General features: G+C 35.7%; 1 protein-coding gene across 1 annotated transcript in view; it reads right to left on the bottom strand.

Moving 5' to 3' along the window:
- The window catches only part of LOC121097734 (transcription initiation factor TFIID subunit 4-like), a 146,380-nt gene that overhangs the window by 93,007 nt on the left and 38,633 nt on the right, over positions 1–14,740 (bottom strand). Inside the window, 1 exon segment of the mRNA XM_040614990.1 lies at positions 7,483–7,652. Within this exon segment, the coding sequence (XP_040470924.1) occupies positions 7,483–7,652 (170 nt within the window).

The following is a 14,740-nucleotide window of genomic DNA, read 5'->3' as shown; positions in this document are numbered from 1 at the left end:
GCAACTTCTGTAAACAATGCAGACATTTTGGCATATTTTTTTATCCTGAAGAAACCATCTCGCTGACATTATAAAAGCCTTATTGGTGACACATCTGAACAGATATCACAGTTGTCCACTACAAGCCTGACACCAGGCAGACCAGCTCAACTTAAGGCCTCATTTTAAGGAGGTGGGAAGGGCATGCCATCTGGAAAGGATATGCACAAAGAAGACAGGAAATTTAAATTATAAAGGATACCAGAAAGGTAGACTGAAGACCATAACCTGAATTTCAAAATGTCAGCACCTTCATCTGTGTATGTCCAGGATTAGAGAAGTTGTCAAGATCGGGACATTGTGCCACATTCATTAACACCAAACCTGTGCATCACTAGATCATCCACCACTACAAAGTGTATTCAGATCAGACATGGTCATTTGATTTTTTCAAAACAGTTGTAGTTTATGATAGCTGATACTAAAGTTGCACTTCTACATTACTGTGCAAGAACAGATAGTGGTGCCTCATCTGGTTACAGCTACATCCTTGAAAACAAATACCCTTTCATTACCAGAAGAATGTCTTTGTACCAGTTCAACCATTTGCAACATTTGGCTGTGACTTACTTCATTTAACACCAGACACTGCAAAACTGGTTAAACCACAGACTAACACTCTCCGTATTATAACCACTGAAAAAAGGCTTCAAAATTGCCAATGAGTTGTAGTAGAATCTGGACTTCGTATGTAGTCAACTCAGCAACATGAAGGAGGCTAACAAATGCAACTCAAACTCAAGGGAAAAGGAAAGACTAAAGTGAAGCTTATGAGGTTTTTCAGCAATTTTAAGAAATGAAAACACTACAACCTTAGTATGAGCAGCAGGATTGCCAAATAAACGTAATGAACAATCATTCCAACATATTTCAGAAAATATTACCTTTTGCTTTTTCCCCCTTAAATGATCCTTGAAGATGCTGCTCACTGATCAATGACTTCCTCCTCCACAAAGATGTTCCAACATGTGTTGAGAGTTGGGGACATTAGTACCACCTCTAGAGCATGGAGTTTGCCTACAGGGATAATGTAAGTCAGCTTTATTGCAATATTGAATGGTTCTCTAAGGTTTTCTTTTTATTGTTCTTATTTTACATCTAATATTTATTACCAGAAATCTCTTATTGAGATGGACTTTATAAATGAATCTGGTAGATAATGCATCTCCACAGAATGATGGTCTTAATTTTACTCTCCTTTGCAGAGACCAGAAATTTAAGTCATTCAATTCCCAGACACAAACTTATTCTGAGGCTGGGCAATGTATTTTGGTAGGCCCTGAAGGCCAGAACTGCCTTCCAGAAACAGCAAGACCTTTTAAAGAAGGTTCTTCCGCTACATTCACGAAACAGAAGCAAGGTATTATGGTGAAAACAGAACCTGAATTCTCCAAATATTTTTGAGAGCAAGTAGTATGGTCACGCTCTCAGTTCAATTGGAGTTAAACCTCTGAAAATTATGCCTGAAGAAACAGCTTCATTTTCTTCATAAATAGTTTGAACATATCTACATTTATTTTTAAAAAATAACTGTTTGATGAAATATTATCAATTCTGGCACTTAGAGGTGATACTGCTAAAAGCATAACTCAGATTCTGTAGTGTTGCAGAACCAGTAAGATTAATAAAAAGAAAACCTTAGAAATACACAAAAAATATTGAACAGAAGCTGCCCTACCTTTCACAGAAAGGCAAAATCCAAGCTCTCAGGTGGTACTGAAGTTACCATTCCAACACATGTTGGGACATCTTGTAAAACAGGAAGTCTAATCATGGACCTATTAAAGAAAGAACAACAATATAGTTTAACATTCTGCTGAAATACTTACTGGTTATGTTTATTTGGCAACACTGCTGCTGATACTAAGATGGGAATGTATTCCCACCTTTTTGAAAAAGAAATAATAAATGTAAGTAACATATAATTGTTTTTTAATATTGAAACATTAGCAATTGATTAGGTTGGAATATAAAACCAGATTCTCTACTGAACATACAATAAACTCCAGTCTCAATGTAAGAAACTAAATTATCACACCTATGGACATTGTTAGGAAGACAGGGAGCAATGCACACCTTGTAATCTAAGTAAGAATCAGAGAAAGCCAATGTATTTGGCATGCACAATAACTTGGAATTTGGATTATACAATACCTAACAACATTTTTATCCTGAGAAAAGGCACCCAGAACCACAGAAAACACCACTCCAGGTACAGTTCAAGTGGACTAAGCATGTCATTAGGACAATGCACAACTTCAAAATGCTATGTTTAAGAACAAGTATATGTTAGAACTATCTCCAAACACAATCAGGAGTTACGCCCACAGGTATTTAAGGAGGTCATCTTGACAGAAAGATGCTGGTGGAAAAACTGGTATTAAAAGGAGTATTTAAGTTTGAAGACAAATCAACTCACGGATAAAAACCTAAGTCAGCAATGAAAACGACTAAGTGACATCAACAAGAAGCGCAGTGAAAACAAAAAATTATGTTCACAGGCAATCTGATAGCTTGAAATTTCAGAAGCCACAACAACTGTAATCTAAGCAGCTATAAAAACCCTCTAAAGTAAACCAACCAGGGAAATAAGTATACTTTTATGTTAGAACAGCTCTGTATATGAAAGAGCAATCATCAATAGTACAGTTTCATCTCATTCAAACATGAATACAACTGTTGACAAACAAACAGATGAAACAGGGATGACAGAATGACTCTCTTATTAAACTAGTAACAAATGCTTTAAATAGAGGCTCTGAAATCTACAGGCCTGCTTCCATGAAGAACATCCCTATCAGTTTTAAGAAGGTTTAACAATATAAAATGCCCTCTGGAGTATACAAATTATTTATTTAAAATATATACATAAGCATACAACTGGGCTGCCACTGTGATACCACATAGTAGATTCAATGCACTCCAGAATACAGAAAACACAGATAAGCTATTTCCTTATGTTTTAACATGCATTCTTGTAGCAGACGTGCAACTCAAGTGTGACTGAACAAAGAAAGAATCAAGGAAGAAAAATGATCAATATTTAATCAGACAGAATTAAAAAAATATATTACATGTAAAATAACAAAAAGTTACATCTATGAATTCTGTTGAGCCTAACCCTACAACCATTACATTGACAGAGACAGTGGCTTAATTCTATCAAGTCCCTGAAGCTGTTTTAAAGGAAGACTGTAGGCCTGTTAACTACTGGACTAGGAGAATGTAGATTGATCAGCACATTTTCAAGCTTCATAGTAATTGGCCCACACCACTATATGTACTCTAGCCTAAAAATCAGAATCCAGTACCGATTTTGTGACAGGAAATGTTGCAGGTGTGCATACTATGTTGTCAATGTACTAAGACTTTTTCCAAAGGAAATTTGTCACAATGCTAGACAACAGACAAATACAGCATTTCATCAAATCATACTATAGAAAAAAATGATTTCCTAATGCAGATGTAAAAATATTTCTGAATGAATGTAAAATAAAAATATATTTGATGATTCTCCATTTTCATCATACATATTTAAGTAAAAATAATTTGGAAATACAAGATGGACAGTTAAAATGTATTCAACATGGCCAAACCAGTCCCGCATTTCTCAGAATGTCACATTTGTAATTATTCTCTTCAGCCAGTGCTCTGTAATAATAAAAACTGAAGTAGAAAAATTGGATGAAGCACTGAAAGTGAAGAGAGAGAAAGAAACAATCTAAGTCAAAGAATACACTATGCCAGACTTATGTTTCATTATTATTGCATTAAGACAGTTAATTTATGGTTAAGATTCTCCACAAGTTCTGAAATTCTAGATGGTCAGAAAGAAGCAAAATGCATAATCTGGTTCTAGAAGAACCAGAATTCTAGAAGTCAGAATTAAAACAAAAGCTGTGGGAATGAATGAACTGCTGCAGATTCTAAACTTGTGAGGATATCATGCTCTGCTGACCCCAAAATATAAAGCAAAGTTTTTTTGGAAGTGCTAGTGGAAGTTCTAGAAACACCAACTCTCAGTCAAAAGACTTCTCAAGAAAGTACACAACATAGCTGTTCCCTTTTTCCATGGATTTATTTATCAGGCAATATAAGAAGGGTCACCTTTTATCCCATCCTTCACTATATCCTGCTACCTTTCACTAATATTAAATATAAAATACAGCGCAGCCTAATTCTTACCTGCTCTCAGAAACAATGCTGTAATAAAAAGTAACTTCTGAGTCAAGGAGTTTCTATTTTCACAAGATGGTTACAAACCAGAGAAAACTGCCACACTTAAAACAACCTGCTAAGTCATAATGTTTTATTTATTGAAGTGATGCCCCTTTTGGTAAAGAATGGAAACTCAGAATGTCAAAAACTAGCTTCCAAAACCTAACTAATACAGCATTCTTACCCACCAGAAAATAGCTTATGAATTAATAAAAGTGAAACAATTACAAATTATTCAAGTTATTGTTCTTGTTTCTTTCCCGCAAAACCACATGCAAAAGTTAGGATTTTTCAGCATTATTTGTGACAGTCTAATTGGCTTATCTTGCCCTTTAAAGAAATACTACTCGTTTTACTAAAGTTAAAGACCCTCAAAGTTTTACGAGTTTGTATGCACATCAGCATGCACGTGCATGAACGCCAACCTCTGCCTCTCAACTTCCCAAACACAGAAACAAAAACCTTACAACTCTTTGCATATGCTTAATTGTGCTGTGCTGTCATGTAGAAAGATCAGGATGCAACATTTTATGATCCTGAACGGAACAGCAAAAGAAATATATTATCTGCTAAGAAATACCCACTCTTGATTTTGCATCAAAGAAAAATCTGAAACAGCCACAGCCCTGTCTTCCTACATGAACAAATGGCAATGATTACCAGCCAAAGATGACTAGATACAAAATTGGATAAGGAAGTATGTGGGAAGTGAATGAATATCTTTGCATGAATTAGCTTTCAGTTACTTCTTCCATTTAAAAGGATCAATAATAATATTTAGTCATTTAGATTTAATATAAACTTTGGATTACAACACTGCCAAGTTACAGTAGAGATAAGAATGTACAATATATTAAGAAACCTCCTTCACTATAACTTTGAGGCATCTGGCTGGTGGTTACTGCCAAAGACTGAATAGCATCTGCTCTCACTTTAGCAGTTTATATTCTGACTCTGGTGAATGGAAGCACAATCTCTGGAACAGCCTTTAGGGAACACTACTGAGTTGCTCGACAGAGCTCTTCCTCAGAAAAGAGAAGGAGATTAATATTACAGAAAACTTGAAAGATCTAGCTTCTGAGAAAGGAGAGAAGAGCAGTTTCCTAATACTGTACATACCACAAATATCTCTCTTACTAAAACATTTAAAATGTGCCCTAAAACTAAAGTGTTCAAATATGAATAGACTTAAAGGTAGAAAATGAAGTCTGTTTAAGTCACATTCAGGTAAAAGTAAGGAGAAACAATATTTTATCTCATTTGTCAACAGGCAGAATGAAAACAGAAGAGTGAGGACTCATGTAACATACTTTCTTTTTCCTAACGTGCTCGAGAAGGTCACAGCCTTCTTTGCTTAGTCCTGGTGTGTCTAGGCACAGCAACATATGCTAAGACTGAGTTTTGTCGTGTACTTAAAATGTCGTTATTTTAAGTGCCCAGTAGCACAAACTACTAAATTTGTGTGTGGTCCTATGCAAACAACAAATCTGGCCACACACAGTGAAAACCAAGCTTCTAAAACTTCAAAAATCAGCTGAAGGAATTCTCTCCTCAAGAGCCATAGATCCCAGATAGTAGCCACTAGTGAACCCCACAGCCACTTTCAAAACTATAAAAGGCTTCATGTAAAGCCAAAATAAAGCTCTAAAAGTGGCTGCAGGAGATCACTAGGAGTGGCCGCTCTTCTGGATTCACTGCTTTTGAGAAGTAAATCCCTGCAGCTGCTTTTAAAAGCTTTGAAAGTTTCATTTCAATTATCAAAGCCAATAAAGCTTCAAAAACAGCCATAGGGATTTGTTCCTCAGAGGAGCAAACCCCAAAAGGCAGTGATGAATAGTGTGATGGGTTCTGTGGCTCTTAAAGTATGTACAGATTCCTGTAAGTCCTGCACTTGTAATTACAGCTTCATGTTGTGCAGCAATTGTTACACCCAGACAGTTCATTAAGGCTTATATGGCAAGTTCATTACTGATTTCCCATTCTTTTTAACAGTTTTATGTCTGCTTCCTTTTTGTTTTCTTACACCTGTATAAACTATTACGTGAGCATCCCTCACAACATCTTCTGGCTTTCCATCTCAGGTGGTGGTAAGCCGTCTCACAAAACATTGCACATACGCTTTCCCCAACTGCATCACATAATGCCGTCATCACATCATCACATCATGGTAACTATAACATGCAAAATAATTCATTTCACTGAGAACTTAAAAGGGCACTAATTAAAATACAAGAGTGAAGCTTGACAATAAGTCAATGAAGAACTTTGCCTGCAATTGCAATATAAAAAGGCTTCCATTAATTCAATGAATACAAACACAAATAGCATTTCAGAAGTAACCGCATGACTTAAAAACCTAACTGTACCGACTTCTAAGGAGATTTTAGTCTTCTCTTTACAACTATGAGAAGTAAATGCCTAAAAATTTTACAACTTTAACCAGTGATGTAAGCATAGGTCTAAAAGAAACAGATGATTTATGCCCCTAAACGATTTGAGCTTAGTATCTTAAGACACTGATAGCTCTGAAAATTTACCAAAATTATGTTGAGAAAGACACATTTAGGTAGTAGAACATATATATCAATCAAATATGTCATAGAAAATACACTCAGAGCATAGTTACTAACCTTAAAACATCACTAATCTTGAATAGTTATCTTTGCCTACTAAAGTTTTTAACTTCTATTTTCAAATGGCATAATAAATAAAAACACCTTTTTGCCAGGATAAATAAATACACCTTTTTGAAAAAAATGCTGTAAGAAAATCACTATGAGCTTAAATAGATGCAGGTATAAGAACTGTGTAACTGGTTTGTATGGGGAAAGAAAATCTTGACAGATAACTTCAACATTCTGTTAAATGTTATTCACAGGTGTCCTCTGTGACCTGTACTACTTACTTTACCTCTCTGTTTCAATCTTCTCATGTGTAAAACATGAAGGAGAATTGTGAGAAATAATTAATGTTTGCAAAGAGCTTTGAGATCCTTGGATATAAAAAACAGGGGGAAAGCATGAAGTATAAAAGTACCAGTATACTATTTTTTCCCAACTTGAGATAACTAAGTTACTTTTATCACAAAAACCTTGAAAGTTTAGTAATACAAGATTATGTAATAAAACACTTAAAAAACAATCTTAAGCGCTAAGAATATTCTGTTACACAGAATCACGTAACTCCAAAGGAAACACTATCAAAAGGAAAGGACACATTTCTCACCCATTTCAAGTATGCGTTTATGTAGAGGTATAGCAGCAAGAAAGGGTTCATCTTTACAGGACTGTATCTGGGTTCCAACCAAGTCAGAGTTGGTAGCCATAATTCGGGCACTTTCTTCATTAAGATTAACGCCAGCCATAGAGGCAACATCATTGATGTCATCATCATCTCTACAGTGAAAAAAAAAAAAAAACAAATAAAAATAATTCTGCTTGTGATATATTCATTTTGTATATTATCTGCTTCTCTGAAAGTAATCAGCATGCAACATGCTTGGTGGCTAGGCCAACTTGAAGCACAACCACTAGGGTCTCCATTTTCATAGAACATATTCCAGATTCAGAAATAGCCAAGTATTTCTTTGATCACACTAGGAAAACTTTAGAAGCAGGACAACTTGTCTGTAACAGGTGGTGTGACAAAAGTGTCTTTTCTTCATCTGCGAGTCAGTGATATCAATGACAACAGGATGGCCAGGGAACTAAAAGCAACAATGCCCACTAAAGGCAGACCATTTGGCTATTCTCTTTATGCTGAAAAGTAGGAGCAAAATGATTAAATACATAAAACCCCCACAGACATTAAAAGCAAAATCATGAATTTGGAATCCTGCACAGTTTCATACGTTCCTATCAAAACGGGCACCAAAGCATTTTCAGCAATAGTCAGGAAAGATTCTTTGACCACGATGAGTACATAGGTAAGTCTGGGTTCCAAACGTAGTTTGAATATGTGCTGGTATTTTCTCTGGCAACACACAAAAATAAGTTGAACATGTCAGCCAGTTTTAGAAAAATGAGCTGCATTTGGGAAGATGACAGCAACACTTCCCAGGCCACTGCTTGCCCTGTAATACCCTTCCCAACAGCTCGAGCAAGTACTGACTAAAAAAATTTGAATTTCCATACCTGTATCTCCCAAGCATTTTTTTTACCTCCTACCTCTATGAGGTATGACTCATAACTGTGGAAACAACCATCTGTTTTTAGCACATTCATTACTGGCACAAACACTGTATTTCAGAATATTCTAGGAACAATTACACAACCTTTGAGTGTGTATATATATATATATGGAAAACATCCACATACATCTAAGTCTGGATTCCTACTACTGCATAAAGCAAACAAACAAAAGCTTAATGTAGAAGACTTTTTTTAAATTTAATTATTACATAGATGTCATCCTAGGCCCCCTAGAATACTTTGTCACTTTTAAGAAGTTTAAGGCCTACAGTAAACACCCAAAGCTACAAGTAAGGTCTGAGAAGAAAAGGAGAGAAATCTAGAAATCCATAATCTAGGTTTTCCCTGTCCTCCTACACTCTCCTTGATATCTGCACTACAGCAGCCGATTTTGGTGGACAACTTCTATGGTTTGTTAGATACTGATTTTGTTTTCTTTGCAGGAAGAAATATAAGAAGGGATTTTTGTTTGTATAAAACTGGAGAAACGTGCTCAACACTTAAGAAAACGGAAAATTTTACTGATTGTCAGAAAAATGCTACACAAATGAGCTTTTATTATTTTCCACAAGTGCTAAGCACTTGATTTCTTCACTTAGAATTAAGTTCCAGAGGATAGTGTCACAAAACTGATCTCCTGCCTTGATGGTTTTCATAGTGGGCCTAGAGGACTTTCGTTTTTACACTTCACATTATATATGTGATACTGGCAGGAGGGTGACAGGAGTTGCCATGAAGAAGCTGGGCTCCCACACGTTCACCGCACAGCTGAGCAACTAGTCCTTGGCCTTGTCCAACCAGTGTGAAACTGGCCCCCAGTACCACAACTGGGAAACATACTCGGCCACATAGCAACTAACAGTGACTTACAATATTTAGTGATGAATTCCAAAGATTCTAACTACAAATGGAAAGCAGCAAGAAGAGGAAAACCTAAGATTTTAGGGAGTTAAAAACCTTAACGCCTGAAATGGAATGAGCGCCACGCAACGTAATCTACCCAGGGCTCACCAGGCCCAAATCCAGCAGGCCTTTTAAACCACAGCAAAACCAAATTCATATAAAGGTAGTTACCGTTAACACAAACTCAAAACTATGTAAGATGGCGGAAGGTACTGGAAAAAAAGACTTCACCACTGTGGGTGTGAAGGCCCTGCAGGGTCAGGCAGTGCCTGGCTGCCGCTGCCTCCTGAGGGGCCCAGCACACAGGCTTAAAGGGTCTTGCTAAAATATTAACTGAGCAAGATACTCGTACGCTTTCTCTATATGCAGCCCCCATGATCTCGCCTGCTTTAGCAAGCACTTCTCACACAGTAACACACAATCTGGCTAGCAGTAATACAGTCTCAATCCCAGTATTCCCAGATCAGGTTGCCAGGACTGAGGTACTTTCATCTCCCTCAAACAATCATCCATACAGAAATCAAGAGAGCACTCTTGACTTCACAAACATGTTTTTTAAGAGTTTATACTAACCTCAACTTCTACTTAATAGCTAATAGCTTAATAGAAAGTAGAATCAATATTTTACCTTCCTTCTGCTTAGCATCTTAAGTTATTCCAACTTTTATTTGGAGTAAAGATCTGTGACCACATTATAATTAAAAAAATAGTTTTAAATGAAAACAGACAATTAATCTGGGCACAAACCAGGATTCTAATGAAATTATCAACATCAATACAACAGCATTTACAAAGACGAACACTGTAACTCCAGGACAGAAACATTTCCTTCTGTCTTACACTGGCAATCCACTACCTGTGAGTACATCTTTTTTTTTTTAATGTTACATGGAAGACTGGTAGGAAATGTTTAACCGTAGCTGGGACTACAATTTTTCCAGTCTAATGGGAAAAACTCTATCAATATATTGGTTTTGACTTTGAGGAACTTAATCACAAAAAAGAGCTTGGGTTTGGATACTGAAACACACACACAAACGTTTATACATAAAGAGGGCTGGCATTCTTGCCAAACAATTTCCTATAAAAGTCAACTTTTAATTCCAGATGATTGAATTTTCAGAAGTCATTCTGTGGAACAAAGATGCCATCCAGTGGTCATCTAGATTGATGATTACTGTCTATCTTTCCCTTTTCATCCCAGCAGAGTATTTAACAATTTCATGTTTCTTGGCCTATATTATTGTGCTCATACTAATTATACTGTTTCAGTAATTATTTCAGTTTTTTACTGAAATGAGTTGAGTTTTATGGGATAAATCCAACATTCCAACATGCATGCTATTTTTAAGATGACAGCATGGGTTCTCAAACTCTTTCCAAATGCAATCTGCATCTTAAAGCAGTCTAAAAGTTCAATTCTTCCTCCTATACTCAACCTTTTGTAACACCTCTCTCTCTCTCCTCTTCATTAAAAACACTTGTGCAACTACAGAAAACAAACAAAAATAAAACCTCAAACCAACTTATTTGAAAATAAAAAACCCAAAGTATTTGCACAGTTGCCTGTAACATGCTTCAGAGATTTTGTTTTAACTAAGACAAGCCATTATAAAAATCTAGTAATAAATCTTAACTGCACAATTGCATATTGCTTTTTCCTCACGCACGTTGTAAGATTTGAGCCAATGTTGTCCAAATCTGCAATACTGAACTTATTCCAAATAAGCTATAAGAATATACAATGCAACTGAGACAACATTATACTATCGATTCCCTTCTCTCTCTCAAAAGTTAAAACATAAGGGCAAAGTCCCTACACATATGCAAGACTGAGCAAGTCTACAAATTCCATGGACCACAAGATCTGAGATCAACAATAACACACCAGATATAAACGGTGGCTTGAAATTACAGTAACAGCGACTATTATATTACATTTTGTAATAGCAGAAATTGTATTCACACAGATTTATTATAATGCTTATTCTGACCTTCAAGCTTTAATTTGAAATTTTTCCCTATACTGCTTTGTCATACAATTCCTTCACTGTCTACGTTGGATCTTCCCACTGATGAGCAAAAGAGATGACAGAGCATATCACATTTGTGGTCAGCACTTTATTTTGAAAAATATGGAAAAAAATATATGATCATCTTATAGCTTTAAGTATTTATTTGGAAGAACACAAAAAAACTTAAAGCTTAAGGTTTTATGTCATATCCTTTTGAGATTAAAACTTTGAAGCTATCCATTTAACACCTACATTAACCTCCTCTCTCTCCTTAAAGACAGGCTACTTTGCACATTATTAGATACAACATCATTCATTTTGAGGCATATTGCTCTAACTATGTTATTAAACTTTTATTTTAAACAATAAAAATAATAGGGAAGAGATTCTTTTGGCAAGACAAAAGAGGTCTGAAAACAAATTTTATTTCCAGGTAAACTCTACTTCAGCATTTTGCCAGTCAGCAGCATAGAATATGAATACCAAGATAAGCTTCTAATGATTCCAATCACTTCATCGAACTGATTCTGAAAAAAACACCCATCACATTGGCTGCATAAAACCTGATACTGCAGGTTCCAAGAGGTTACATGTAACTTTGAAATACTATTACAGAAAAAGAAAGGTTGCCATGAAAAGAAAGGAGCATCTGGCTAGCTGTCACACTGGTACACAAACATATCATCATCACACACACACTATGGGAATGGTTCCATCTACTTCTTGCTTCATTTTACGTGCAATGCCACTGAACCTTACTCAATACAGTTAGGAAGTGGTAGGATAATAGAGGAGTAAAAACATGTATCTTCTATCCTTTACATATGTAGAACTGGACAAGTCACTGATCTAACCAAAGCAGTGCTGAGTCAGAAGTTGGACTAATCAAGCTCCCAAGGTCCCTTCCAACTGCAATTATTCTGACTCAGTATCGGGGGGGGAACAAATGTTTCCACTAGTTCTTTATATTGGCCGCAATCTGAACTATGGGCATCACTTTGAGTCTGCTACTTTGAGAGTCATCAGTGGTGGATTATGTTAGTGGGAGCTCTGAGACTGCCAAACTAGATGATGATGTACACAGCAGCTGTAGCCAAATACACACACCCCTAGCACACTTAAGTGGGCCTTCTGCTCCATCCCTCCCAACTACAGAAACCTCTAGCCTGACTATTATGGTATAAATCTAAGTCTGGATCTCTACTGTAAAACAAACAAACAAATCAGAAAAAATGGAATTAAAATTTCCATTCTGAGGTATTAACACAGTTGGAAAGTCAACTAAATGCAGTCGTCTATAGTTGCCTCTGAAAAATTTAGCAACAATATATTTTAATACCAAAAAAGGTGGCATAAAATTTCATGAATACAACAACTTCCCATTGCAGAAGTCTTGGGTCAAAAACTCTGCATCATAGAAGAGCTACTATAACATCCAGTGAACTCATGTAAGCACTCTTACAGTTCATTAATAAATGCTGACATTAAAGGCTAAGCTGTAATTTGCAAAATTCCTAATTGCTATGTCTTTTATGTTAATTCCTTCCTGTATCTCCCACAGTCCAGAACAGAAAACAACGAAGTTCACATTTCCATTTCTAGTGACCGACACTTTGCTCACAAGAGTGAAAAGCTCAAGTAAGTTATTTTAAAGAAAGCAGAATATAAAATAATGAAACAAATATACAATAATAAAACACTAAGGGCAAAATAAATTTATACATAACACAACTATTTTTCAAAATTCTTGCTTTGCTTTAGATGCCAGTTTGCCTTCTGGCTATAAACACATTCTTCACACACGCTGGGAATGTTGAGGAAAACTAGTCAGCATTCAGAGGATTAATACAGATTTCCAGTGCTGTGCCTTCAGGCTTAATAGTCAGACATCTATTTGTCCTCAGGAGAGGTTAGGGGTTGAAATGTAAATATGCAAACAACTGAATTCTTTGTTAAGATATCAAGAAAAAGCTTGATCTTTGCTGCTGTTTAATAAATCCTTGCAATTTTATGGACTTATTTAAATGCAGCTTTGTGTCTTACTATTTTGAAGAAGAAAACAATGCAAGGAAACAAACACATTCATTCTGACTAAAATTTGTTCTCTAGAGGAAAAATGACATACACCCTTGACAGCTTATTTACCAAACTCACTAAAGATTTATTGATTTATCAATCAGTGCCTTGAGCATTTGCTTCTCCCCAAGGGAAAATTAACAATTCCAGCTAACCTAATATATTCTATGTATAAACTAAGTGAATGCAAGAATCAATCCTGGCACAGTTTACAACATCCAGTTAAAAAAATGCTGTCCCTTTTGGTGTATGTAAAATTGAAAGCTATACTAACGAAGAATAAATGCTCATGTTGCTTACAAACATAAAAAATACTTATTAAGACAGCACAATTGAACCCAACAGACGTTTTAAATCATTTAAATACTCAGTAGGAGGCAAAAGCATTGGAAAATAAAAAATTGAATGATTTTGCTTTTAGATTAATACTAAGTACTACCACTATTAGTTGCAATACTGACATGCCTCAAAGCAGAGATATTTCAAAGAGCTGCAAATTCTTTTTTACCTCACCTGCAAAAGCATATAGCCTGAAAATTAATTACTGGTTTGATGACGTCAGAGCAACATAAGAATTCCAGAAGACGAAAATGAAAATCTATGAATATTTTGTCATTTAACAAAGAAAGAAAATCTTTAAACACAAATGTGCTTTCACCAGTGGAAAAAAAATAAAAACGATGGTAACGAAAGCAAAAATCATAGGATTAGTTTGTTACTACCAACAGTAAAAATATCTAAAATACATATAGAATAAAAGTTTGTAGCACAAAAGAACTGGTATAGCAGCTCAATGCATCAATGCTATTGTGTTGAACCTTTGCAGCACCTGATTACTACAGGGACCCACAGAATGCCTCAACCTCTGCTACCTAAGTAAGCACATGAAGAATAAATACAGCAATGTCTTTTCTTTAAAACCAAGAACAATAATCATACACACACACACAGAGGAAAACCCCAAAACCCACTACCAAAACCATACAGTATTTTCTCTATGCTGATAAGGGGACAGCTGCAGCAGCCTATCAACAGGATGCCTTGTTGTCATAATTAGTATCCTCTCAGCAAGACACATTCCATATGAATATTAGAATCCAATACATAAAACCAACGATGCGGTTTTTTAAACCTCACACACATAATTCCATTTACTGTAAGTTTTATTGTAATCCACAGAACTGAAGGCTTTACTAAACATTAAAAAGAGCATTTAGAGAAAAATCCTCAAGACATGTGATGACCCCCTCCCTTTTTTTAAAATAGGACGAAGTAAGAAAATTGTCACCCAATCACAGT

Source organism: Falco naumanni, chromosome 15 (assembly GCF_017639655.2).
Source record: "Falco naumanni isolate bFalNau1 chromosome 15, bFalNau1.pat, whole genome shotgun sequence".
Lineage (NCBI taxonomy): Eukaryota > Metazoa > Chordata > Aves > Falconiformes > Falconidae > Falco > Falco naumanni.
This window is presented reverse-complemented; position numbering and strand designations above follow the sequence as displayed.